We start from the raw sequence: 27232 nt of genomic DNA on the forward strand, positions 1-27232 counted from the left end.
GACTGCAGGCAGCGAGCAGAGGAAGGGTGGACAACAAGGGGCGGAGAGGCCCTGCTCCCGGCTTTGTGTCCGGTTGCGGGACTGCGGGGAGGCTTCAGAGAAGTTGGCCGGGCTGGGATGTCGCTTACGGCTGTCCAGTGGCTGGGAATGGCCATTCTTTCGTCTTGGCGCCCCAAGAATTCCCCAAACCCGGGTCCACCGCGACTGGAGGGGGGCCTGGATCTTCCCTGGCAGGGTGGGTAGGGGGAGCTGGGAGGGCGGTGGCAGGACCGAGAGCTGCCTCCTAAGGCCTCTACCAGGAGGGAATCTGGAGCCCGGCCGCCCCAACGTGGCCGCGGGCACGGACAGTTGGCGGCTCCCAGGGGACTGGATTTTGCCCGCGCCCTCGCCCCCCGCCCCCCGCATCCTGCCGGGCGGGCCCGCCCCGCACACCTCTCCCAAGCACAAGTCCTGACAGAGGCAGAGCCGAGGCAACTGACCAGCCCCAAGCGCCATAAAAGAAAATGAGGGCTGTTACCGTTTATGGGGTGTAAAGGGCTGCGGGGGGAACGGCCACAACTTCGGAGGCCCGAGCGCCTTCTAGATGTGGCGGAGGGTTCAGCCTCCTACCCCACTTTTCTTTTCTCGCCTCCCCGCCCTCCGCCCTCCGCCCTCCGCCCTCCGCCCTCGGCCCTCGATTTTTGCAGAGTTATCTGTGTTTGGGCGCGGAAAAGGGGAATGGGGACAACGGAGGGTGGGGCGTCCGCCCACCCCCACCCTGCCGCCAGGTTGGGACGCCCTCTGTTGTTGCAGACAGAGGAAACTTCAAAGAATGGGCAGTGAGGGTGTGCCATAAAGGCCGGGTCTGCGAACTGTCTGGAATTCGGCCCTTAATGGGTTTACAACTGTCCAGCCCCAATTAAGATTTTCCACCAAAGCCCTTTCATTTCTTGGCTCTGTCTGCCGCCGATAAAGCGGCTGCGGAAACAGCTCTCTTTTTTATGGGCACTGCCCTCTCGGTAGCGTAGATTCCGGGCTCTGTGCAGACCCCCCGGGGATGGGCCCTTGCCTGGCGTGGAGAGTGGTACCCCCGACCCGCGGCGGCTGCTGACGAAGTTCAGGCCGGGCGGCTGGGCTGCAGTGTCAAGGCAAGGCCAGCAGATGGCAGTATGGCTCCACGCAAGAGGCACCCGCGCCGCCATCTCCCGCCGCCGCGACCCGGGGAAGTTCCTAAAATGTCGACTTGATGCAAGCTCTTCTGGAATGGGAGCCCCAGATTTGAGCGAACGGCGGTCGTATATTTTCGGTGCCGCTCACGCCTGGCCAGAAGCCTCGCTGGGAGGCAAAAAAAAAGCAAGCGACTGGGTCTCGCCTGACCTGCACAGTTCGCGCCCGCGTCTCTCCCCATCCTGGGCGGGGGCCTAGCGCTGCGGTGCTGCCGCTGTCCCGAGGCTGCGGGGCGGTAGCTCCAGGCGCGGGGACCGATCTAGGGTGACCGTGCCCACCCTGGGGCAGGCCTCGGGGCCTCACGACACTCGGAGAACGCGACCGACCGGCGGACAGACACCAGGACTAAGGCCTACAGCCCGTGGACCTGGTGACCCTCCAGAGGGCGCGCAGAGGGCAAACAGTGGCCGAGGGTCCTGTGGCGACCCGAGAGACCCCCGAAGGCTGCGTCCCGGTGCAGGGAGAGTCAGCACTCAGAGGCGAGCCGGGACCCCGGGACTCGGCCGCCTTAAAAACGTCACGGGACAATCAGGCGGCTGAGAATTGGGCGTAAAGGCGTATCTTGGTAACTGTCTAGTATGGGTCTGGAAGGATGGGGAATCCCGGGACCGGGACCAGGAACTGCTTTGGTTATTCTAAAATACATGATATTTAAAATAATTATGTTTACATCCCAGCTCCAGGACAAGAGTTGACGTGGTGAAAGCCGCCCTTGCTTTCTCTCGCCTGCGAATTTCCTGGGTAGTGGAGGCATCAAGGCTACTCTGGCGTCCGTCCCCTGCTTCAGAGGCGAGGACGGTGAGGGAGGGAACCCCAATCCCATTCGAGCCTACCCTCGACCCTGGGCGGGGGTATACGCCTCAGACCCTTCCAGGAGGAGGCCCGGGTGCGTTCCCGCGTTTGCGAGGATCAGCCCCGGGTACAGAATGGTTTCAGGAGGAAAATGCAAAAGCAAACAGGGAACCCCGCCGAAGCAGTCCTGAGCCCTTGTGAACACGCCACGCGGTGCGTTTATTTGGGTTGTAATAATCTCCGCCAAGCCCACAAAATGTTTACAACCTGCTTCTCGGCGCTGTACACGCTGTAAAACCCGGGACTGCGTTTTTTTGGCTGACATCTCTCCTGGGCGTCACTATCCGTGTGTCTCTCTCCCCTCCTTTTTCTGTTTATATACACACGTTGGTATTACTGACACACGCCTTCATTATATTTCCTTACTTAATACATAAAATTTCACAGCCTTTGGTGAAAGGGGTTTTATAGCTTCCCCAAGAGTCACCCGTGGCCATGTCTCCAAGCCGCAGATACAAAGCTCGATTTATGTAACTTTAAATAAACGGCGAAGGAGCAGATCGGTGGTTACCGGTCACGGAGGCCCCAGGTAGGTGCAAGCCGGTCGGGAACTCAGAGGCCTCGTGGACTACCCCGGGCAAGGCCTCTCTTGCCCTTGGCCGGCGGGTGTCCGGGAGGCGCGCAGACGGGACCCCGCGGCAGCCGGAGCGCCTCTGCACTCCGATGAGTCGGTGTCCGAGTCGCGATGGAAGACTGCGCATTGGGTGCATAAGAGGCGCGCAATCTGAGCGCGGGTTGCGTGTGGCAACGTTTATAGAAGCAAATCTTCACCCGCCCGACTCCTGGCAGGCTCCATTCACCGCCCCAGAGCTGGGTTTACCTTCTTAGCTGGATTTCAATATTGAGGACCGTTTGGTAAAGAGAAGCAGGGGAAACACTTTGCTAGGTAGGTAGGACCCCAGCTCCAGGAGGGCCCTAGGAAAATGTCTTTATCTAAAGACGACTCGGCTGATAAGAAACCCGCCTTCACGTGGCCTGCTTCAGATTGAGCGTCAACGAGTATTTGTGTGAATATTATCACATTTAATCCAGCGCATGTGTGTCTGTCCCGCCAAATAAATAGAAAGCAGGAGGCTTGCGAACACGCATTTAAAGAGGCCATGTTGAAAGCCTGGTCTTGTCTGGCTTTTCCGTTTTAAAACCCCGCTGCAGAAGGCAAGAGAGGAGAGAGAAGCTCAGAAACGAAAGGGAGGTTTCAGCACCCGTGGGGCTCAGCCGGGTTGGCTGACTTGGGCCCAGAAAGACTGAGGCCTTGCTGGCAGTATCTGGATCCTCTTTGGCCCAGGAGAAGAATCAGTGCATTCTGCCAGGATGGCTGGGACCTGCTCCCGACAAAACTCGGGCAGGGATGAGCCTGTGGCACGGGCTCCCAGACCTCTTGGCTGGGAACGGGCCCTTTCCTGCACTCCCAGAAATCGCTCCCCCTCGGTCTGTTGGGTCGCCTCACTAGGGCAGGTTCTACTACAAACGCCATAGCTGTCGGCTGCTCCAGCCCCCGGAGTCTAGACAGACGGCGGCGGCGGGCCGGTCTTTCTCTTTGCATCTTGCTCTGTGTCACCCAAGGAACAATTTATTGGTCTAAAGCTGTCTAATTCCGCTTCTTTGATCTCCTAGCCTTCTTGTTTGTTTGGTCTTTCTTTAATTTTCTTAGGTTTTTATTTCCTACCGGAAAGTAATGCTATTTGGAATATTTGTTTTTTTTCATTCCTCTTACGCCCTCCATTCCCCAACGGGGACACGCCGTCACCCTGGTCCTCCATAAAGGGCATCCCTGGATATTGGCGCACCATGGCCCCTGCGCCCCCAGGGAAAACCACCAGGCACCCACCTGCTCAGACAGCCCCCACTTCCCCACCTATGCCTCAGGCAGTCCGCTAGGCCAGAGCTGGGACTCCATTTTCATCCAAGCGTGAACCCTCCTGTCACCTTTTGTGCTTCTGGGACCCCCGAGAGCGTGTGGTGAACGGGGACAGCCCGAACCCTCTGAAAGTGATGGGAAGTGCTTTGTACACAAGGAATCAAACTCTATAACTCAGAGGAGAATTTCCGGGGCAATTCCATTGTGAGGTCGGGTTTATGGTGTGCAATCGAGCTGAGCAGTAAAAGGCGTACTAACCCGGCCGCTGGGCTTCCATCGCAGTCTGGGCAGTTTATGAGGCATTTAGGGGAAGGGTCGCCCCACCACCCTCTGGGGTGCTCCAACCCTGCGCCGGAGATTGGAGGCTTGGGAAAGTAAGGTCCTAGAGTGGGGGCCCTGCGTGGAAGTGAGTGAGACTACTTTGTGCTCCAGTCTTGGAAAAGTAAAGCCAGTCCTTGGAAAGGTGAAGCTGCCAGAGCTGCCTTTTGGAAAAGGTCTGAAGGGGGGGGGGTCTCCCCTTCTGTTTGGGGGTCTCCAAAAGAAATGGAGGAATATAGGGGTTGTAGTCCCCAGGCCCCTGGGGCCTCTCTCCTCTCCAAATTGGCTCTAAAGCATGTTTGGCGCCCAGGAGAAGGTAGCCGGGGCCCAGGGATGTCCCCAGTGAAGGCTACCAGAAACCTTATAGTAATATTGGCACCTGGAAAGGTGTGGGCCTGAGGTCCCAACAAGCTGGGGGAGAGATTTGGTTCTCTTTGAGCGAAGAGGAACCAAGAGTTGCACGGAGGACAAGACTGTCCACGCATTTCTTCGGCTGCCAGAAGCCAGCCAGGTGCCCAGGAGAGAACGCACAGAGCCTGCCCAGCCAGCGGTGTTCGGGAGGAGGGAAGGAAAGCTCATGTTAATAAATCTGCTGGCAAATGAGGCTCATTAATAGATAAATATTTCACTGTTTCCTTTAGGAGAATAAACAGTGCGCCGCCGATTTAGGAAAGGAGGCTGGGAAACCTTGACTTTATTCCAACCACATGGTTCCAGTCTGTGGTGGCCTTCCTGCTGCAGCTGCAAGCGACGCTGCGCCGGCCCCATCTGGATCGGAGTCTAAGTCGGCCTCTGGCCCACTGGACTTGGGACGGGGAACGTAGGCAAAGAGTCGATTTGCCCAGAGCTGAGACTTGTCCGCTTGGCCACCGAGTACAGGGCCCGCACTTCGGAGCGCAGAGACCCTCCCTGGCTTGGGTGAGTGGGTAGAAAAGAGGGGCAGGGAGGACCCGCCAGCTTGGTCCAGCGTCCGGGAATAAGCAAGGAAGGGACTGCGCCCGGCCGGTTCCACGCGGCCTCTGCCGGCCAGGGGCCCGGGCTGGCGGCGCGCGGAGCCTCCACGCGGCGCCTCGGGAGTCCTTTTCCCGCGGGATGCGCCAGGCCTGCCGGGTGCGGACAGATTCGTTGGCCACATATTTGAGCCTGTTTCCCTTCCATTCTAGGCTGCCGCGGGCCCAGCCGAGCGAGACCACCTGTGAGGGCGGCTGAGATTGGCGGAGGCAGTCATGTGGGCGGTCACGTGCTGCGGCGAGCTCCGTCCAAAAGAAAATGGGGTTTGGTGTAAATCTGGGGGTGTAATGTTATCATATATCACGCTACCTCGTAAAACCGACACTGAAAGCTGCCGGACAACAAATCACAGGTCAAAATTATGAGTTCTTCGTATTATGTGAACGCGCTTTTTAGCAAATATACGGCGGGGGCTTCTCTGTTCCAAAATGCCGAGCCGACTTCTTGCTCCTTTGCGCCCAACTCGCAGAGAAGCGGCTACGGGGCGGCCGCCGGCGCCTTCCCTTCGACCGTACCGGGCTTGTACAATGTCAACAGCCCCCTCTATCAGAACCCCTTCGCGTCTGGCTACGGCCTGGGTGCCGACGCCTACGGCAACCTGCCCTGCGCCTCTTACGACCAAAACATCCCGGGGCTCTGCAGTGACCTCGCCAAAGGCGCCTGCGACAAGGCAGACGAAGGCGGGCTGCACGCCTCGGCCGAGGCCAATTTCCGCATTTACCCCTGGATGCGGTCTTCAGGTAGGCGCAGCCGCTAGGCGGGCCGGGTGGGCGGGCGGACTGGGAGCTGGGAGCGCCGGGCTGGGGGCGCGGAGCGCGGAACGAGGCGGCTGCGAGCCGGCGGCCCCGTGACTCCTGGCGGCGCTGCCTTTCTGGTTTTAATTAGAGCCGAGGCGCCATAGCTTGGAGAGCTCCTAGCATTGTATGTAAATGAGGCTCATAAAACTTTTTATGGCCCAATTAATGGGTTCGATCCTCGTAAATTTATTTAACTCCATTTGCCTTGGAATCTCAACATTAAGTTGCTTTGCTCTCTATTCTCTTATCCTCTCTCTTTCTCCCTCCCTTTCTTCTCTCTCCCTCCTCCTTTTCCTTTCAGCCTGGCTTTTCTTCTCAAAAGCAAGGAGAGCCAAACCCTTTAGGGTCCCTCCTGCGCCCCTGTGTCAGGGGCCATTTAAAGGTAGGGAGGGACGGATGGGTGGGAGTGGAGACAGAGAGCCCAGTGCCCTAGGAAGGTCCGGGGATGGGGGCGCGGGCTGCTGGGGAGGAAAGGCGCCCTTGGAGTGAGGGCCGCCGGAGAGGGTCTCCCACTTGCCTAGCTAGGCGGGGAAGCGGCTGGCTCGCCTTTGAATGGCAAAAGCGCAGCGTCTCCCACTTGCCCACACTCTATATTTACAATTTCCCTTTGTCAGGGGGAAGCAGGACATTGTGGAAGCCTAGCCGCCTGGAAAGAGCGGTTGTAAAGTTGGGATTCTGCGCCTTCCCCCCTCACAGAGCTGCCTGCGCGTCTGGCACCGCAGTCGGGGTCTTCCGCTAAGACTCCCGCTCCTCCCCCGGCTCAGGTTGGGGGCGCAGGGCGGTGGGGGACTCGGAGCTGGGTCAGGGCCCGGAGGGAGATGCGCGCTCCTGGATGGCAGCTGGGTTGATGCCCTGGCCTGTGTCCCTGTCGGCTTGTCTGTCCTTGTGTCCATGTGTCCATGTGTCTGCTCGCAGGGCCGGACCGAAAGCGGGGCCGCCAGACCTACACGCGCTACCAGACGCTGGAGCTGGAGAAGGAGTTCCACTTCAACCGCTACCTGACGCGGCGCCGCCGCATCGAGATCGCTCACGCGCTCTGCCTGACCGAGCGCCAGATCAAGATCTGGTTCCAGAACCGCCGCATGAAGTGGAAGAAGGAGCATAAGGAGGAGGGTCCGGCCGCTTCCGGCGCCCCCGAGGGTGCCGCGCCCGCCGCCTCTTCAGCCGCCGCCGCCGCCGCCACCGCCGCGGACAAGGCCGACGACGAGGACGACGACGAGGAGGAGGACGACGAGGACGAGGAGGAGGAGGAATGAGGGCCCTGGCTGCACCAGACAGTCTGGAAAGCGTCTTTAGAGACTGATTTTATTTACAAAAGTGGAAAAAGAAAATGTTAAAAACAAAACAAAACACCCACTCCCCAACCTGCATCCAATCTACCCCATTACCCACTCCAGCTCCCAGTTTTTTTTTGGACTGAGCAGTCACCAAACTGGGTCCCGCTGGGGATCCCCTCTGCCTCTGAGGACCCCCAACAGACACCCCCAACCCCAGGCCGACCAGCTCTGCGCTGGCACGGTTAAAATACTACCTAGCACAGGCCTCCTCTGGGAGAGGCACTCCCAAACTACCTATGGGCCCAGCCCCAGAGGGCCTCCACTCCCAGGAAGCCCAGAAGTGTCCCAACACTGTCAGACCCCCAGCACCTCCCCCGGTACCGGCAAGGACCTGATTCTCAGTACTACCTACTTGCCCCAAACTACCTATTTTGTGCTCGCTGGCTCGCCTGCTACCTATTGCTGAACCCTCCCCCCTCCTCGGCCAGGCCTCTGCTGCTTCCGGCTAGTAGCCTTTGGGGTCCCTGAGGCTGCGCTGAGAAGGCGCTGGGATCCGGGGACCAGGGCATTGGCTTCTATTTAAATGGAAAATAATATATTTATTCCAAAGCATTCTAAGTGCTACAATCTAGAATTCCTCCTTCTTTGGTCTGGGCACCTCATGTTCAGGCCCATCATCCCCTCCTTCTGGAGCATTCCCAAGCTAGCTGCCTAGGCCTCTGGGTTCGCTTCTGCTTAGTAGGACTGCAGAGATGCTCCCAGCCTCCCTGCCCCTCCCCTGGCCCTTGTGTCCTACTGTCCAGCCATGTTGAATATGTGTACCCTGACTTTTCCTACAATGGCAAATATTGTATATTTGAACATGATTTTTTTTTTTTTTTGGTCATTTATATAGTCTTGGAGCTCATTTGTAAGGCAATGTCCTGACTTGGGAAGGATGTGTTAATGGGGTGACTTTGTAGCATGGTGTGTTGTCTTGAGCTAACTCTATAGCCGGTGAGGGGACTTATGCCCTTCCCAGTGCCCTTCATCTCCTGTGTTGTCCTGTGTCCCCCTCATCCCTCTCAGCTCTAGCCTGGGCTTCCAGGAATGGGAAGGTACATTTTCCTACACTTCCCGTCTTGCCCAGTTAACAGTGTTTTATGTAACAGAAAAATAAAGATGCTTGATGACAAAGAACTGTGGACTGCTTTATCTGGGAGTTGTGGTGTGCTGGGGAAGAGAGAGAGAAGCATGACTGGAGAGCAAGCCCTGGCTAGGTCTGTATGGCCAAAGGGGCTTTGGGACAGCAAAATGGAAGGACGGATAGGGTTCAAGTGCTGGGTGTCATGTACTAGTGTATATGCCTGTTGGCTCCCTTTTCGCATGGATTGCTATGGAGATTTATATAGGTGTGTGTACCTCTTTGTGTATTTTTGTGAGTCCACAACTATGTATTTGTGTCCATAATTGTGTGCACACATTTCTGGGTGTCCATAATTGTGCATGTACATTTCTGTGTGGAGATTTTTGTCTGGTTTGGGTGTGTATACAAACATCTTCCAGATCCCTAAAAACGGAAATCTTCGATTGATACATTATAATCTATTCTATGAACCTCCCCCAAACCCTCCATGGATTCCAGGAGAGAATCCCAAGTCCACCCTTTCCTCTAAGGTTATAGAGTGGGTTCCAGAAGGTATATCATCCTGCGACTGATTCCGAATTCCCCAGGAGCCCTGAACCCAGCCCAGGAAAGGACGCAGGATTCAGGGCCTCTGATGCCGCCCCCAGCCCCACATTCAGGAAAAGCGAGGCGGCCCCAGAACCCAGCACTGAAGCTAAGGGGTAGGAAGGGGCACTGGCCACAGACCCCGCTGCGAAACCCTGGCAAAGGCATCTGGATGCGGAAAATGAGGGGCTGGGGCTGGGGAAGAGGCGAGGGGCGGTGGGGACAGCGCAGAACAGTGGCAGCTCGGCGGGCGAAGACCTCGACTCCCGTCTCCTGCTTGGGCTGGACCCGCTTCTTATTACTCCTTTTAATAACCCCCCGGCACAACTGGGTCTGTAAAACCTGCGGCCCCAACTCGGGGCCGCCTCGGTGGTAAGATGGCGCCGGTGTAGGAGCTGCCTCCTCTTAGTGATGGGGAAAGGGTCATAAATCCGTTGTTGTTTATGAAAATTTACAACTTTGCAATACAACTTTATGAGTTGTTCGGCCCTTCCATTGGCCGCTGTCGGTCATGTGGATGGGAACCGTGAACATGAACTTTTTTATAATTTCCCTTGCGAGAATAGAGCCGCATTCTTTTGCTCCGCTCCGTCCTGCCTGCTTCGGAGCTCAGCCTTCCAGCCAGGCTCGGCTGTGCTTTGTCCGGCGATGGCGAGCGAGATGAGGCCCCGGCCCGGCCCGGCCCAGCCGCTCCCGCTGGAGGTGGGGTGTGCCCAGTTCCTGGCGCCGTGGCGGCCGCTTTGCAACTCGCAACCTGGCTAATTTCCTGCGTCCTCTAGCACCACGAAGGACAATTCGTCTCCCCGGGCTGCCCAAGCGACAGCTGTCAGAGGGACTGGAGCTTCTGGGAACCGCCATCTGAAGGTGAGACACGTGGGGAGAAAGGAGCAAAGGTGGTGAGGAGGCAGCGGGCGCCGGCGGCACTGGGAGAGAGCACCCCAGGGCGGCCCTGGAAGGGGGCAGACCTAACCCTCTCCCACCCACCTACCCGTTCACACGCACCCCCATCACACACCACAGTTCCCACACGCCAACACACACACACTCCCTCCCTCCCTCCCCTCTCCCCGGCGTGCTCACCTTGGCTCACCTTCCTTCCGTGCCACAGCTCCCTGGCACGGGGCAGCGCCAACTGAGGGCTTCTCTCCCCGTCCCCAGAGACCTCGCAGAGCCCCCAAAAGGAAGTGACCGTGCACCCTGCGTTCCCCACCAGCCTCCCGGGTTTGGATTTTTTTTTTTTTTTTTCTTTTCATTCATGACCCAACTGGCAGGATTGAATCCCCCTCCAATTAAATGGAGATAGTTCCCGAGGTGGGAAGATGGTAAGTGAGGAGGGCAAAGTGAATTCATCGACAGGCGTTTTTATCACAGTACCTTCTATTCCTTGGGAAGTGGTTTCTAGACAGTAAAGGTAGAATGAGCAAAAAACCAAAAACTTACTAATTCAGCCAGAGTCCTCTGCTGAGTGCCTGCTTCGGTTCGCGTGGTTTTCCGATGAGAGAGATGTCTGGAGCGCGCGGGGAGAGGGAACAGGTTCGTGGGTGGAATTCTGTGTTGAAGGAGAGGATGGGGTTAATTGTTGGGTGTTGCTTGGCGGGAAGTTTCGGTGCAGAGGATGTAGTGGTGTTATTGTGAGTGGCAGCGGCCGCAGCTAAGGTTGAAGGAAGGACACAAACCGAGTCTGGGCGATAGGGGGACACCCCCCTCCCCAACCACCTCGGCGCAGCGGGATGTCTGGCGACCGCGCTCCCCATCTCCCGAGAGAGAACTCTCCCCGAGAGAGAACTGTGCAGCCGCCTGGGAGGAGGCGCGGAGGGTGCGTCGGGCGTGGGCTTGAAGGAGAGCGGTGGCGCAGAGCTGATGTGGCCTAGGTGAACCTCGGCCGGATTTGTCCCGGTAGCTTCCTGGGACAGCGAAATGACCCTGCCGTTCTGGGCCCGAGTTTTTGTTTGTTTGATTTTGGTGGTTATTGTTTTCCCCACCTTAAGATGATGCCTTGGTATGTATTCGATACTTGAGAAGGGTCTGTGGACGTTGGGGGCTTCCACCCGCGCCGGGGGTGGGGCGGGATGCGCTGGGGCGGATAAAGCGGCGTATTTGCATCGCGGGGCCGTGGGCTGCCTGACTGCGGCTGCCGCGGGCAGATAATTTATTGCGACCGCGCCGGGCGCTCGCTGCTGCCACGCTGTGGCCGTCTCCGGAACCGACGCCAATCGCAGCCCCGCGTAGTGCAGCCTGGTGCGATTGCTGCGCGGGCCCCTCAGAGATTTCCAAGCAACCCTAGGAGAGGGGGGCGAGGGAGGACCTGAAGGGCGGCCTCCCAGGGCCTGACTGGCCGGGAACCTCCCCCGCCTTGACCGCCCTTGACGGGAGCTGGACGCCTGACTAGACTCGGGTCCTGCTTCCACCCAGCAACCATGGAGACTGGTCGCACAGGCCGCCTGGCACGTCATGGCTGCTTCTCTCCAAACTGCGCGTTCCAAGGCGCCCCGGGGGCGCACGCTGGTTCGGGAAACGCGCGCGCTTTGGGATTTAGAAATTGGAGCTATCACTCCTAGTCCTGGGGCCTGCAGGCCTGGCTGACTCTGAGGAGGACTGGCTATGGCAAGGAAGGCGGGCTTTGGCTCCACGCGAGGGCCTGTGACAAGCAGAGGCCGCACCTGTGTGCTATGGGCTCTGGCCTGGGCCAGCGAGCCCAGTGGACACGGGGGCCCTCAAGGAGCCCCCCGCACGACAGCAGGCCTCCCTCCACACCCGCGGAGGTCGAGGAGCTCAGTGGGCAGCCCAGGGAAAGGGCGAAGTGTGAGGCTCTGCTCACCATCCCGTCCGCCTTGAAGAACAGCTGAAAGGTAAGTGGGTTTTCGGTGTGGCTTTGAACGAGGAAAGAACCCTGGTGGCCATTCTCACCTTCCCAGGAGAGGCTCCCTCCAGCGTCTGGGGCTTCTATTCTTGCCTGAAAGGAGTGCGGGCGCGCTCTCTCTCTTTACATATATATATATATATATATATATATATATATATATATATATATATATGCAGCTAATGCTGGTTGGAGAAATAAATTGGGCAGCTGCCAACATGATATGTACCAGCCTTGGCTAACACCTAGAGATTTCAGTGTAATATATTTTTTCCATCTTAGTGCCTATAGAAGCTAGAAATACGCTATTTTCTCTGTTAGCTGAGAGATCAAATATTTTGTTGACTGAGACAATGATTAGATTGAGAATCCAGATCAAACCTTATGGTTTGATACTAATAATAGTAGTAAATTGCCCCCAGCCCCAACACTATGTGGAACCTAGAAGAATAAAGCAGAAATGATAAACATAAACATTTATCAACATCTCCAAATGATTATTTTCATCTTAATAACTTAATAACTTGCTGGAAATCACTGTCATCTGATGGCATTGTTTAAAGAACAACTCAAACATTTTCTTCTAACACAGCTTTTTAAAAATCCCTTTAAAAATTTCGACTCTCAAGTTTTAATTTTCACCTATCAGATCCTTTTCCTAAAGAAATTTGAGGGCAAGTTAAAATTATATCCTCTCCTACCAGGCCATTATTTATATATGCAAAAGAGAAACTTTCCCAGGTTCAATTGATTGGGGCACAGGCAGAAGGCTTCTGGGTGCAGCCCCCATTCAGTGGGCAGCAGCTGATTTCAAGGATGCACCATAGTCTCTGGGGAGGCCAATCAGAGCCCAGTCTTTTCTCAAATTTTTTTCCTTGGGGGAAGTGAGGGGAAAAAATTGAAAAGCAAGGAAGAGATTAAGGAAGTCGTTGCCAGATTCCTCGGGGACCCTTGCCATCCCCCCCAAGTTCTGAACCCCATCAGCCTGCATTCACCAGTTTTACAGATCTTATAAACATCCTCCGGAAATTCAACCAAATCATATAAATAAGTCTTTCTTCAAGCTCCACAGAATTGAGGACTTTAAAGCTAATTCAAGGGTTTTACAAGCCTAACAAATACAGTTGTAAAAATGCCATTGGAATGGTACCACATTGTACAAAATGAGATTGATCTATGCACTGTAAAAGTCAACTATCTTGAAGGCACAGCTCTCAGGCAAGAGAGCACAGCCCAGGACAGGCTTTTCATGTCCTGTCTGGGGAAGGCCAGGCCTGCGACTGTGGTAAACGCAATTCAAATAATTTCTGGAGCTGGGGAGACAACTGTTTCTGGTTCTGGAGCCACAGTGGGTGGCAGGTTCCCCCAAAGTCCCAGAAAAGGCAGGAAAGGGATATATTCCAGGACAGTGCCCTTTGGACAGGTGACCCAGAAACCAAGCACGTTCATTATTGCCACCGCCTTGGGCCAGCACAGCTGCCCTCTCTGCTGGGTTGAGCCAGGCACCCTGGGTCACTAGCACCTCTGAAATGAGGGCAGAGTTTCCACATCTGGATCTGTCTCATCTCTGCCACCCAGCCCGGAGCGCGAGAGGGGAGCAGGTCCTAGGGCTGGCTTTGGAACTCAGTCTCACAGCCATTCCTCTGTATATTTCTTTCTTGTTGAAACCAGTGGTTTCCAGCCTCTGCGTTCCTGGGTTCAGAGGCAGCCAGAGCGGGGCTCACAGCTTGTGTGTGTGTGTGTGCCTGCGTGTGCGAGCGCTTTGAGGCCAGGCAATAGCTGGCCATTGTAAGGAGGCCTCTGGAGACTCAAAGGAGACATGTTGTACGTGGGAGTAGGGGGCCGGCAGGGGAAGAGAGTAGCCTCATCCTAGCCCTGGTTGGCTGGAGGTGAGCCTTTCCCTTTGGTGGCGAGGCCCAGGCCCTTGGTGGGACTGGGGAAAGAGAGGAGGAGATGATGCACCGATTCCTAAGGCGTAGGAGAGAACTGGGGCGCAGGCCTGGTTTCTCAGATCCCTTCTGCATGTCGGTAACCCGCACCCACGGGGAGAGGAGTGCAGGGGGAGGGGGCAAACTCGGGGCCCTGCCGGTAGGGCAGGCCCGCCCTGAGTAGAGTCATCCTTGTCACCGCCCCTCCCGGCGCGGGGCTGTCAGGTTTCCTGTTTGGAGAGAAAAACCAGCAAAATCCAACAAGGCAAAAGGGAAGGAGGAGAGACCGGGCCTGTTTGGGCCTTTGCGGCGGCCGGGACACCGGTGCCCCTGCCCGGGCTGTGCCCGCCGCCGGCGTTGGGGGAGAGAGCCGGGCGGGTTGGTTGTGCGCGCCCATCAATCTGCCGGGCGGGCGGGCGGCGGGCGGGCGGACTGGGGGCTGTTTGTAACTTTGCTGCCTCGGTCGCCGCGGTCCCCGGGGAGCGGGCTCCGGCGCTCGCTCCCATTGGCCGCCGCCGCGTCAGCTGGTGCGATTTGCTGCTGTCGCTTTTGGCGTTCGGCCATCCAGAAACAAACCAGTTCGATGACTACTAATAGTTATAGCCAGATGTACTAATACACAACAAATCACAGTCCTGCAGAGGGGCGCGCAAATGAGTTCCTATTTTGTGAATCCCACTTTCCCCGGGAGCCTGCCCAGCGGCCAGGACTCCTTCTTGGGCCAGCTGCCCCTCTATCCGGCCGGCTATGACGCGCTGAGGCCCTTCCCGGCCTCGTACGGGGCGTCGAGCCTCCCGGACAAGACGTACACCTCACCTTGTTTCTACCAACAGTCCAACTCGGTCCTGGCCTGCAACCGGGCATCCTACGAGTACGGGGCCTCGTGTTTCTATTCTGATAAGGACCTCAGTGGCGCCTCGCCCTCGGGCAGTGGCAAGCAGAGGGGCCCCGGGGACTACCTGCACTTTTCTCCCGAGCAGCAGTACAAACCCGACAGCAGCAGCGTGCCGGGCAAAGCCCTCCATGACGAAGGCACCGACCGGAAGTACACGAGCCCTGTTTACCCCTGGATGCAGCGGATGAACTCCTGCGCGGGTAAGGTGTTTCCCTGCAGCCCCTCAAAGAGAGTGGAGGGAGAGGGGGAAGGAGGCAGGGAAAGAAGGAAGGAAGGAGGAGACAGAGTAGAAAGAGGACACAGAAAGAAAGGAGGAAAGAATGAACAAAGTTTCTTGGGTTTTTTAAAAGGTTTTTTTTTTTTTTTTTTTAATAAACCCAACCCATTCCCAATGGGACAATCAAGCTGTGAAAGAGTGAAGGCAGGGCGCTAGTGCCCATGTAAGGTGACACCTTAGGGGAGCGTGGGTGGGGGGTCTCCATGCTCTGTGAGACCCAGTGACGGGGCAGTCTGACGAGAGAGCAAGGCTGGATGGGAGAGTGTGCCTGCCCACCCTGCACCCTGGTAACACCCTGCAAGGTTCGCCCAGTCGTGATGGCCTTCTGCACCCGGCCTGAGAACGCCTCTTTCCCTCACTGGCTCCTCACCTTTCTGCCCTTCAGAAACCCATCTAGAAAGAGGCCCTCATTTGGCCCCTTGCAGTGTCTCCCCAAAGCCTTGGAGGGCCACATCCTTGGCCTCAGGATTTTTCCGCTCTCTCCTCCCTCCCCTCCTCCCCCTCCACTCAACTGCTCACTCACAGCCAACTTCTGCCTCCTTCTGAGGCCCTGCCTGAGTCTCACACACCCAACTTGGGGGGAGCCCCCAACCCATGGGTCTTTCTGGCATCAGAATAGATAGCCCATCACAGCCCTACATTCTAGAAGCCCCAGATGGCCCATATCTCCATCTCTTTGCCCCTAATTTCCAAAAACTCCACAGGGAATTCTTGGAGGACAGAGCCTAATGCAGATTTTAAAACTTACAGTCTTTTGCTTTAAAATTCACTTGTGTTTTCAAGAGCTCTGCTTTTCTCAGAAGGACCATACAATGGGAAAGCATTTGCAAAGATCTAAGAGGGCTGACCATTTAAAATTTTCCAAAAAGTATGTTGTGTCCTGAAGTACTGACCACAGTAATAACTCCACAGAGGTCGGTGTGTGAATTGGGAGTGTGTACCCTACTCACAGGGTTCCAAACCCATCATTTCCAGACACACACACTGTACCCCCACAAAACAGACTTAGGTGCCCGGATTTAAGAATGCTGTTCTATTCTTTTTTCTTGTAATATTTTTACTGAGCAGATTTTGCAAAAACAATCATTTCCCACTCCAAGTCGTTTTAGGTGGAAAAGATCTCGCTTGGTATGAAATAATCTTCTCCCATCCAGTCCGCTTTCGGGCCCCAGACATAGTGGGAGAGGCGGGTGGTTTCCAGCCCCGAGACCAGGGCGCGGGGCTCAGGGCTGACTGGTCAGGCTGCCTGGATCCTGGCTTACTGGCGTCCGGCCATTTCTGCCTGCAGGTGCTGTGTATGGGAGTCACGGGCGCCGAGGCCGCCAGACCTACACGCGCTACCAGACGCTGGAGCTGGAGAAGGAGTTCCACTTCAACCGCTACCTGACGCGGCGCCGCCGCATCGAAATAGCCAACGCGCTCTGCCTGACCGAGCGCCAGATCAAGATCTGGTTCCAGAACCGCCGCATGAAGTGGAAAAAGGAAAATAAACTCATCAATTCCACACAACCCAGCGGGGAGGACGCTGAGGCAAAGGCGGGCGAATAGACGCCTGGGCAGGGACCAGGCCCGCGCCGCAACCTCCCTTGGCTTTGCCCCCTTGCCTTCGCCTGCTCCCCAACTTTTCTTCCCGCCTGCTCTCATACGGGGGCTTTCGAAGCTTCAGGGGAGCCCGGCGCTTTGCAAACGCCTGAGCATTTATTTCTTACAAGGAAAAAAAAAAAAAAATCCCACACAGCCAATCCCAGCGGTAGAGCGAGACGCACTGCACACGCAGTCCCGATCTCCCAGGCTGCCCAAGCCGGATCCGGATCTCCGGGCCCGCCCCGAATCCGTCCCCGGCTCTTGTATTAGCGCCTCTGCACGGCCCTGAGCTCGGGTCGCTGGGTTACTGGAGAGGAAGGAACCCGGGGACCGAGCCCGTTTTGGTGTCTGGGCGTGTTTCCGCCTCAGTTCCTCGCCACCAAGCCCCAGAGATCTTGATCACCAAATCAACCCCGACCACTGGGAAGAGGGGGCCTAAAGTCTGGGGCCCCAGCTCTGCCGTGGCCTTCTAGGCCGTCCCCAGACAGGAAGACGCGCGAGGAACAAAGGGGGACAGAGAGAGAGGCTTGTCTCTCGGCCCCGCGCGCAACCGTCCGTGGAGAAGAAGCAACCTCAGCCCAGCCGAGCCAACCTGGGCACGGGTGGAACTTCACAGCCCTGGAAGCGACTGGGCTCCCCGAAGGCTCTGAGCTCCGGATTCCGGCTCCCCGCCTCCGACAGCGCCGGCGCTGCCACCGCAACAGCTTTCAGGACCTAAGGAGACGGCCCAGAGCCATGGGAGCCGCAAGAGTCCTGGTTTTCAAACGTGCCAGGGGCGCCTGAGATGCTTGGCCTCCACTGGGGAGACTCCCCCGCCTCGCCTTTAGGCTATATTTGTGATTTACTTTCGTCTTTCAGAACCCAGAAAGATAACCACGGAGGTACTAGGCACTGCCACAAAATGCTTTCATTAGCGCCCTCATTTTACTCCTGGAGGTCTAAGCAAGACCCTAATAATTCGGCCCACGGATCCCCAGCCCCAAACAGCTTCTGTGGCTGTGAGGAGCCTGGGCCCACTCTGGGTTCACCGAGAACCCTCCGACTTGGGGCCCGGTTGGCTAGAGGAAAGGGACTGGGTGGTGAAGATTCTCCAAGCTGGATACTCAAAGCAAATCAAATAGCAAACTAATGACAGGAGAACCATATTTACACGCAAGAAAAATCGACTCTGGTTATAAAAGTGTATGGAATTTGACCTCGCCTCGGAGAAACACTACACAAAAGCTATCTTTAATAGACGCCTGTCATTTAAGAGCGGCAGGGACACTGCCCCTCACGCGCTCGAAAAAACAGAGCCATAATTGTAACTGCTGCTGCGGGTAGGATTTATTTCTCCAATTGGCTAAATGGCCTCCCCCCTTCCCCGAAGGTGATATCTGCATTTTCAAATTTCAGAGCTGTCGGCACGACGGGCAGAACCGACCCCAATCTCGCCACAAAAAATAAGAGGGGCTACACAGCGGGGAAATAAAGTTGTTGTAAATAAAATTCAAGTCACCATCTTCCCCCAGTCCTGTGCAACCTCGCCGGGCACGCGATCGGCAGCTGACGGCCTCACAATTGGTACATCCTAATGGAACTGCGAGGGAAATGCAATAATTTTGCCATAATGGGCTGTAACCTCAATTCGACCCCGGCCCTCGCAGCCCCGGGTCGGAAGCGGAGCGATGCGCTCTGCCTCCAGCGGGTGGCGCTCGAGTCCGACTGAACGACGGCGGCGGGCGGCGGGCACGCGCCTGGGGCGCGCGCGCCACCCCTCTCGCCTCCACCCAACTCCCCCATTAGTGCACGAGTTTACCTCTAGAGGTCATCAGGCAGGATTTACGACTGGACAACAAAAGCACGTGATTCGAAGTCGTACCCCATATTTGGGTGCCTACGTAGGAGGGAACCAAGTACATGTCCCAGTCATTTCCATAATTCATCATAAATTGTGCAAGGGTGCTATAGACGCACAAACGACCGCGAGCCACAAATCAAGCACACATATCAAAAAACAAATGAGCTCTTATTTTGTAAACTCATTTTGCGGTCGCTATCCAAATGGCCCGGACTACCAGTTGCATAATTATGGAGATCATAGTTCCGTGAGCGAGCAATTCAGGGACTCGGCGAGCATGCACTCCGGCAGGTACGGCTACGGCTACAATGGCATGGATCTCAGCGTCGGCCGCTCGGGCTCCGGCCACTTTGGCTCCGGGGAGCGCGCCCGCAGCTACGCGGCCGGCGCCAGCGCGGCGCCCGCCGAGCCCAGGTACAGCCAGCCGGCCACGTCCACGCACTCGCCTCCGCCCGACCCGCTTCCCTGCTCCGCCGTGGCCCCTTCGCCCGGCAGCGAGAGCCACCACGGCGGGAAAAACTCCCTGGGCAACTCCAGCGGCGCCTCGGCCAACGCCGGCAGCACCCACATCAGCAGCAGAGAGGGGGTTGGCACGGCGTCCGGAGCCGAGGAGGACGCCCCCGCCAGCAGCGAGCAGGCGAGCGCGCAGAGCGAGCCGAGCCCGGCGCCGCCCGCCCAACCCCAGATCTACCCCTGGATGCGCAAGCTGCACATAAGTCATGGTAAAGCCAGCCTTTTCCTAAATCCAGCCGCGGGGGTGCGACTCTCGGTCCCCCTCCCATCTCCTTTACCGCCCTCTCTCTCCCGGTCTCTCCTGGTTTCCCCTCTCCCAGCCCGGTGGAGCCTCTTCCCGCCGTTCTCCTTCCCCTGCCTTCCTTCTTCCTCCTCTTTGCAGCGCTGGGCTCTCACAAATGGGGGGTTGCGGGGAAAGGGGCCGTTGGTCAGGCAAGTTTAGACGTTGAATGAGGGGGGAAAGGAAAAACAAAAACATATCGAACCCCAGCGCCTCGGAACGCGCTGACGGGTCAGGCCAGTCGAGCAGGGAGCAGAGGGGTAGAGGATGGCAGTAAGGGCCGTGAATCGGGCTTGTCAGGGCGGATAATTTATGAGGAGGGCTACGCTGGGGAAACAGCGTTACTAATTAGAGTCCCCGAAAAGGGGCTTGGGGGGGAATCATCGAGGCGAGAGCTGGCGAGATTCTGAAGTTTGGGCGCAGGAGGAAGAGCAGGAAAGGAAAGGGAAGAAGAAGGGGGAGGAAGAAAAAAGAAAGCAGGCGCCCCAAGCGTGCAGGCTGGAACAGGAGGCGCCTCGCGGGGCTGGAACTTTGAGGGTGACCTGGAGGCCACTTGGGCGCACAGAAACGGGCCTTGCTTTGGTGGGTGTCTGAGTGTCGGGCAGCCTGAGAGGGCTGTGCCCTGCCTCGGGACGCCAGAGGCAGGTCCAAAGGGCAAGAGAGGGACGGGGGAAAGCCGGGTGATCCTCCCGGGACGCGGCTTCAACCTCGGATGGGCCGATTGTTCCCAGAGTCCAAATTGTATTGTTTTCTCTCTAGGAAGGAAGAGGGAAGGAAATTCGGGAGGGAGGGGTGGGTGGGCGGGCGAGGAGGAAGGACTTGTTGAGCTTTTTTCCCCTGTTCCCTGTCCAGGACCCTGGCAGTTCCAGCTGGTGGACGTTTTGGTAGCCAGAGGCTGAGGAGTGGGTGGCTAAACCGCTGACTTTTCTGTTGCAGACAACATAGGCGGCCCGGAAGGCAAAAGGGCCCGAACGGCCTACACGCGCTACCAGACCCTGGAGCTGGAGAAGGAGTTCCACTTCAACCGCTACCTGACCCGCCGAAGAAGGATTGAAATAGCACATGCTCTTTGCCTCTCGGAGAGACAAATTAAAATCTGGTTCCAAAACCGGAGAATGAAGTGGAAAAAAGATAATAAGCTGAAAAGCATGAGCATGGCGGCGGCGGGAGGGGCCTTCCGCCCCTGAGTATTTGAGCGTTTAAAGTACTGAGCAGTATTAGCGGATCCCGCGTAGTGTCAGTACTAAGGTGACTTTCTGAAATTCCCTTGTGTTCCTTCTGTGAAGAAGCCCTGTTCTCGTTGCTCTAATTCATCTTTTAATCATGAGCCTGTTTATTGCCATTATAGCGCCTGTATAAGTAGATATGCTTTCTGTTCATCTCTTTGTCCTGAATGGCTTTGTCTTGAAAAAAAAAAATAGATGTTTTAACTTATTTATATGAAGCAAGCTGTGTTACTTGAAGTAACTATAACAAAAAAGAAAAGAGAAAAAAACACACAAAAAGCCCCCCTTCGACCTCGTTTAGTGCCAATGTTGTGTGTTGCACTCCAGTTGTTTAACTGTGCATGTGAGTGGAAGTGTCCCTGTCTCAATAGCTCCAAGCTGTTAAAGATATTTTTATTCAAACTACCTATATTCCTTGTGTAATTAATGCTGTTGTAGAGGTGACTTGATGAGACACAACTTAACTTGTTCGACGTGTAGTGACTAGTGACTCTGTGAGAAAACTGTGACTCTGAGCGGTGTGTCCCTGCGTGCCTTTGTAGGACCCTTTGCACGAACTCTGGAAGTGGCTCTTATAAGCGCAGCTTCAGTGATGTATGTTTTTGTGAACAAAGTTACAAATATTGTCCAAGTCTGGCTGTTTAAGCAAACTGTGATCAGCTTTTTTTTTTTTTTGGTATTTGTTTTTAAGGAAAAAATACTGACTGGAAACAAAAAATAAACTTTCTATTGTAAGTTCTCTTGGTCTGGTTTGTGCCAAATAGCAAGCGGCTCTTTCTGCTCTTCTGTCTGTCTGTCTGATGCGGGGAGGCAGTGAGTCTGTGGCTACCTGAGCAGCCTGCTTGTGCAAGGGGACCTCAAACCAGCAGCCTGACCCGCGGCCTCCCTAACTCTGACCCAGCAGAGAGTTCAGGGCAGGAGGTAGGAAAGCCTTAGGTGCTTGTAAAGCCTGAGTTTAACCTGCCTGTTTCTGAGGAAACCAAGTTAACTGGCTGGGTATCAAAAAAAGAAAAAGGAGAAAAAGCCCAGGGCTTTGTTAGCGGCCCTCAGGGGCCCACACAGTTGCTGCCTCTCTCTGAAGGCCATCCTAGGCCTCCACTTGCTGAGAAGGCTACTGTGTCAAGCTGTGGCCCCCAGACCCTCTACCCCTAACCCACCCAGGCACTCTTTCCCACTCCTCGCCCTCCTGAACCCAGCTGGCTTCTTTTGCTACAATTAATTTGCTACAAATGGAAGGTACTTACCCCATCCTAGCTTGAGTGGGAAACTCCTCAGAGCAGCTAAAGCAGCAACTAGAGATTTGCACATTTACCGACTGCTTACACTGATGCCGTCTTTCCTTTTAAAAGTTATAAAACAGTAAACTTTATAAGCCCCAGTTCCGGCTATATGACATTTGGGTGCCAAATGAATAGGGTTTTGTCTATGAATTAGATCGTAAAATCATCCATAGCACAGACAGATCGGCTCACTGGCTATAAAACGTCACGTGGGGCCATTAAAGTAAGTTTTATGGTTTTGGGGAGTTGACATCCAACATTATATACCACATAACATATAATCTCACTGACGCTGGACTCCATTTGACTCTTTTGCAGGCTACGTGTGCCGCCTGGTCATTCAAATTGTCAATTTTAGGTCCAGAAGTGTCCAAACCACAAGTTCTCAAAACTCTCTGAAAAATGGCTACCTCCGAGTTAAGGTAAGCTCGTCCCCTGAGCGCTTTCAAGTTTATTTGTACTCTGAAAACTTTCTTTCTCCATCTTTCTTTCTCTCTCTGGTTCAGTAACTCTGGGGTTGCCTCAGAATTCCAAAGGGGAGAGCAGACTTTCCCTCGGCTCAAAGGAGCAGCGCCAGGAGCTAGCTTCGGAGGCATCACGGTGCAAGGCGCCAGTGGCCGCGCCGCATCCCCAGGCCTAACTTTAATTGCTGCACCAGCGCGGATGTTAATGACTTCCGCTGCTCTCGCCGGCGTGCAAAAAGATGATTTTTGTGTGTGAGTGGGCCTGCATGCGGAGACTGGGCAGGGTCGCCCCCATCCCGGGACTGGCGGGCCGGGCTCTGCGGGGTCTGCGGAGCCCTGGGTGGGGGCTGGGAGCCCCGGGGGGCGCGGGCCGCGGGCGCCGAGGCCGCGCTGCGCCCGGGCGCGCTGGGGAGTTTGAAAGAAAGGCCCGAGCAGGGCCGAGGAGGACTCTGGCGGGATTCCTTACGGGGCTGTGGCAATACGTCTTCGCGGGCCGGGGTCATTTGGCAGCATTGAATCGAGGCGACGGCCTTCGGGGCCGGGTCGCAGGCCGGCTCGGTAGAGCCCGAGGGTGGCAGGGGCCGGCGGGGCACACCTCCGGGCTGGGCCCCAGGGTTGCCAGGCCGAGGCCAGGCCGCGGGCACCCGCGGGACGCTGGGGACCGCAGGTCCCCACCTGGGGGGAGGGCTCAGCACCCCCTCCCCGCCCCCACCCGGGATGAGGCCCTGAACCTTGTTTGCCTGCACGTTCTTTTTATTTCGGGGAGATTGTTCTCACCCGCCTGTGAGTCTGAAGCAATAAACTTTATGGCCGGATTTAACTTTAGTCTTTGAATCCCCAGTCTAAATGAAAGGAGTTGCAGCGCTTTCTTTTCTTCCGCCTTGCCTTTCTTCCCCCTCTCTTCTTTCCTTTTCCTCTCCTCCTTTGCAGAATTAAACCATCCAGGCACAGGACCCTCAAAAGGCAACTTAGCCATCTCCCTAGATAACACGTAAGATTAGAGAAATTTATTCCCCCTCAATATACAGGCAAAGTCTCTGTTGCAAACTGTGCCCTGAAGTTTGAGGGGAAATCGAAGTGTCTTCAATGCCCAACTTAAAAGCCCCCAGAGCCATTAGGTTGTTTTTCCTCACACATCATAAAGGGTAGTTTAGGGGAGAAATTGGTCGTTTGTCAGTAGGAGATTTCCGCCTTTCTTTTGTTAGCTGCTCTTTCTGTTTGATCCCAGGAAATTTACATAATCTGTGATTTCCAAAACAGTTCCCAATATTGCACCAATGGGTGAGATAAATTTTTCCTGGGTACAGTTGCAGCTTGGTCTCAGCCACCCTTTCTGGCCCCAACCCCCTACATTCTTCAGTGGCAAAGCCATGACTGGGGACCCTGCGGCCTATCCTGGGTCCTTTCCCTGAATGGGTACCCACAAGGGATTTAGCAGATTTTCCCCATCCTGGATGAAGAACTAAGCCAACTCCCCCAATCCAGAAGTGAAACAGAAATTGGGATCTTCTGTCTCCAAATGCTTTTCTCCTTAGGGAAATTTTCTGCAAGTGCTGACTGTAAAGTAAAGTCCTTCAAGTGGAAACATTTAATGTGTAATTTGGAATTTCCACAAATTTCATTGTGCAGAGGCCACTTTCACTCAACCTAAGTCCAACGGATATCCCCAAACTCAGAGGTCCAGAAAGCAAAACCTCAGAAGTTTTTTGAAAAATTGAAACCCTCCCACAAGTCCCACTCCTCTTGAGTAGTGGGAAGGCGAATCTCTGAAGTCCTTTCATGTAACCTATTAAAGTGAGCATTGATAGTTCAGCACTTAGGAAGCTGGGTCTGTATCTTAGTCAGAACCAGAATATTAACTTTATTTGGGTTCTCTTTTATTATGTGTTAGAATTCTGGAGTCTTTGTTCTGCTACTCTGAGTTTCAGGTTCTTTAATGGAAAACACTGGGTTAAGGGTTTTACTTTAGTTACTCATTTGGTGATCCTGCATGAGTGATTTCTTGGTGACTAAAATTAGTGGCAGAAAAAAGAGGGATAGGGCTCCTGACAGGTTCATTTAGGTAACTTGCCTGGAGGAAGTGTCCATACCACTTCCGTGATCGCATCCCACCCTGGGGTGTGGGAATGGGCAGAAAGTCTCTGGACCAGTATCACACAATATGGGGGAATCTTTCCCATGCATTAAAAAAATATATGGGCTATAAATATTGTCAGCTTGCTTATTTCTGTCTATTGTAATTATCATAAAACTTTAGAGTTTAAGAGCAGGCCAACGCACATGGGGTTAAACGACTTTAAAAAATACAGCATCCAGGCAGACCTATGTGAGCGGTATTGGAGGAATTTTTTTTCTTCCTATTTTCATAGGAAGCATCATAAAGAGGATGACTGGTTATCTGCTTGTTTTGTAGATAAAGTTGTTTTTTTCTTGTGCATTCTTTTGGGGTTGTTTTTGCAGAGGAACTTACCTAGGAAAAAAAATCTCTGTCACCCTGAGGGCTTTATGAAGACATCTAGCCTCAGCCGATGGCTGTAGAGTCTGTCTGTGATCCTAGCCTTGTAAAAGGAGAAGGCATCCGAAATGTGCCGGGGCCCATTTGTTTCTACAGGCTGAAGAGACAATATTTCCTGAACTATAAATATAATAGGAAGCTTCTGGTCACACTTACTTAGGGGTTTGTTAGGGTTTCCATGGTCTAATTTCACAACATTATGCCAAGATTCCTTACCCCCACCACCACTCTTTCCCCTTGCTTCATTGTTGGCATTCTGAGAGAACAACACAGAAATTTCTACTAGAAACGGAGTCATGTTCAGTTGTTGAGATGTGAAGAATATTATATCCAAACAATTAATGAGGGGAGAGCAAATTACATCCTGAAAGATAGGCTGTTAAAGAGGAAAACAATTCTTTTAGCTTAAAATATGCCCTTCAAAGCCTCTCTCCCATCTTCACTCTGGAGTCTTGTCTGAGGTTTGCCCACCATGGAGAGTGCAGAACGTTGTGGGTGCCATCCCTTTGGCTTCTAAGGCATGTCTTTCTAGACAATGACAAAACTATACACGGGGCTTCCAGACTGGGCTGAGGGGGTCTGCCTAGGCTCCCACCCACATTGGAGAGGGGAGCCACAGTCCTAGCCATTCTAAACCCCAGGACTAGAAGGTCTGCCTAGGTCTGTTTTATTTGGTGTTTTTCCTGCAAAGAAAGCTGCCTTTCCCCCATCAGTTCCCCTCCCCACAAACCGGTCTTTTCAATAATAATATTTGTTATGAAGGTTATTGGGTAATTATTGCGATTTTGTGAAGCAGCCCTTGCTGGAGGTGAAGTCTGTCATCGCCTAACAAATGACGCCCGTGCAGTTCACTGCCGGGTTAAGTAAATGCAGAGAAGATAAATCTGCACACCCTAGGAATCGCCAGCAGAGCACGCTTTAGTACAAGTTCACAGTCAACTCTCCTGCCTGGGCCAGCTCTCCCAACAATTAGGGCTGCGTCTTTATTTTTAAATAAAGGAAAAGTCTCCAGCTTCCATTGCCTGTTTTCTCCCCCATCTTTTTTCTTTCACTTTGTGCGAGGGTCCTCTCGAAAAAGTCTTCTGCTCCAAATTTTCCTAGTAAATGTAATGATGAGTGATTTTAAAATCATCTCATTCCTATTTAAGTGATGACAAAAGGAGGCAGGAGGCCGATTCAACGGGAAATACAGTTAAAAACACACAGAAATATCCAATTCGCCCTCTTATTCCAAAAGGCGGTGGCAGAAGCAGGGCGTCCCTGAGCTGCTCCAGTGGTGGGGGGCGCTTCCCCTGGAGAGAAGAGGCACAGAGTTGTGTATCTTTGTGGCTGTAACTGCAGGTCAGAAAGTTGAGGGTCAAAAGTTTACATCGTGCGGCACTCTTAGTCAGCTGCCCAGACAGAGTTTGATGTCAATGTTAGAGCTGCGATCTTGACTATCAGTACAAAAGATAAAATGGCTCGGAGTGACGCGTGTATCACGGCGTGGACTCCAGGTGAACCCTAGTGGTTGAATGACCTCAATTACGAAGGGAAGGATAGAAAATTCCTCTTTTCAAGAGTAATACATGCTGTATTTCATCTTGAATGATCACTCCCATTCTAAGGGAATAGCAGCAGGTAAATAGGCATAGATTATTGAAACACCAACACTTAGATGCTGGAGAATCCAGGAATCTGTGGGTTTGTCTCAAAAAAAAAGCTGAAAACTCATTAGTGGACCTTTAAAAAAATTATGTAGGAAGTTGCCAATGTTTCATCATACCTTCAAAGGGAAAAGAGTGGAGAAGGAACCTTCCTCTCTTTGAAAACTGTGATGTTGATGGGCTAATTTTTTTTTTTCCTTTTTAGTACCTATAATGATCCCTAAAGTGTGTGAAAACAAGGGCAAACACAGGCACTGCTTGCAAAATGTATCCTTTGCCATTGTCAAGCACAGAATGCTTTTTTTCTGAAACTTCCACTCACTAAATGCTAAGAGCCGGGAAGGGGAGGAAGGAAGTGGAAACCCTCTACCTTCCCACCAATGAGAAAATGCTTATTGGTACCAGGAAAATACTCCTGTTGTCAAACGTTTTTCTTTATGCTTATTGTTAACCCTACACTGAATGGGAGAGAAATGCTACAATTTATGGGTGAATAAACTGTAAATAATATGCCATTTGGAAGGTGGAATCCACAAATGCCAGATCACTTCATGAGACCACTGTGACAGACTTCTATTCTCCAGAAAATACTCCTTAAAAATACATTTGGAATAAAAGCTAAGGAGAGGGGAAGCAAGCTAAGGAGGGAGGGCGGGAGAATGGGAAAGAAAGGGAATAGTGTGTGAGGGAAGCCAACTGGAACCATGCCTCGTGTGTGCGTTGCAGCTGGAGAGCTAAGCAATATTTTATTTTTCATGCACCTATATTAACCTTAAGTGCTGGTGCCATTAGCATCTATTTTCTGGGGGACATGGTTTCCTTTTCTATGTATTGATCTTCAAAGTAATCTATGAAGAGAAACAGAAGAGAAAAATGAAATTTTTTCCCTAGGTT

General features: G+C 54.1%; 3 protein-coding genes across 8 annotated transcripts; all 3 read left to right on the top strand.

Annotated features, from left to right (window-relative positions):
- The first annotated feature begins 1052 nt into the window (after nucleotides 1-1052).
- Nucleotides 1053-8495, top strand: HOXA7 (homeobox A7). 5 transcript variants are annotated; one of them, XM_043463349.1, is made up of 5 exons: nucleotides 1053-1771; nucleotides 1884-2004; nucleotides 4876-5152; nucleotides 5398-5985; nucleotides 6958-8495. In XM_043463349.1, exons 4-5 carry the CDS (start codon nucleotides 5607-5609, stop codon nucleotides 7296-7298), a joined length of 720 nt encoding a protein of 239 aa, XP_043319284.1. In that variant the 5' UTR covers nucleotides 1053-1771; nucleotides 1884-2004; nucleotides 4876-5152; nucleotides 5398-5606; the 3' UTR covers nucleotides 7299-8495. The 5 variants fall into 5 exon arrangements, with proteins under 5 accessions (XP_043319284.1, XP_043319287.1, XP_043319285.1 ...); XM_043463352.1 differs by lacking the exon at nucleotides 4876-5152; XM_043463350.1 differs by lacking the exon at nucleotides 1884-2004.
- A 3601-nt stretch (nucleotides 8496-12096) lies between these two features.
- On the top strand, nucleotides 12097-18062 carry HOXA6 (homeobox A6). The gene is made up of 2 exons (XM_043463354.1): nucleotides 12097-14913; nucleotides 16279-18062. The coding sequence occupies exons 1-2, from the start codon at nucleotides 14472-14474 to the stop codon at nucleotides 16536-16538; spliced, it is 702 nt and encodes a 233-aa protein (XP_043319289.1). The 5' UTR covers nucleotides 12097-14471; the 3' UTR covers nucleotides 16539-18062.
- Nucleotides 16637-25708, top strand: HOXA5 (homeobox A5). Of its 2 annotated transcripts, XR_006268556.1 has the most exons (4): nucleotides 16637-19136; nucleotides 20144-20455; nucleotides 22032-22135; nucleotides 22220-25708. XR_006268556.1 is itself a non-coding variant. In XM_043463338.1 (2 exons), the coding sequence occupies exons 1-2, from the start codon at nucleotides 18242-18244 to the stop codon at nucleotides 20392-20394; spliced, it is 1146 nt and encodes a 381-aa protein (XP_043319273.1). In that variant the 5' UTR covers nucleotides 16637-18241; the 3' UTR covers nucleotides 20395-21172. The 2 variants fall into 2 exon arrangements, 1 of the variants encoding a protein (XP_043319273.1); XM_043463338.1 differs by lacking the exons at nucleotides 22032-22135; nucleotides 22220-25708 and having other exon boundaries at nucleotides 20144-21172.
- Nucleotides 25709-27232: the final 1524 nt, after the last annotated feature.

This window comes from Cervus canadensis, chromosome 3 (genome assembly GCF_019320065.1).
Source record: "Cervus canadensis isolate Bull #8, Minnesota chromosome 3, ASM1932006v1, whole genome shotgun sequence".
Taxonomy (NCBI): Eukaryota; Metazoa; Chordata; class Mammalia; order Artiodactyla; family Cervidae; genus Cervus; species Cervus canadensis.

Coding starts and splice junctions, on each gene's coding strand:
- HOXA6 (XM_043463354.1), top strand. CDS start 14,472: ATGAGTTCCTATTTTGTGAATCCCACTTTCCCCGGGAGCCTGCCCAGC. Junction 14,914..16,278: donor GCGGATGAACTCCTGCGCGG/GTAAGGTGTTTC, acceptor TTCTGCCTGCAG/GTGCTGTGTATGGGAGTCAC.
- HOXA7 (XM_043463349.1), top strand. CDS start 5,607: ATGAGTTCTTCGTATTATGTGAACGCGCTTTTTAGCAAATATACGGCG. Junction 5,986..6,957: donor CCCCTGGATGCGGTCTTCAG/GTAGGCGCAGCC, acceptor GTCTGCTCGCAG/GGCCGGACCGAAAGCGGGGC.
- HOXA5 (XM_043463338.1), top strand. CDS start 18,242: ATGCGCTCTGCCTCCAGCGGGTGGCGCTCGAGTCCGACTGAACGACGG. Junction 19,137..20,143: donor CAAGCTGCACATAAGTCATG/GTAAAGCCAGCC, acceptor TTTCTGTTGCAG/ACAACATAGGCGGCCCGGAA.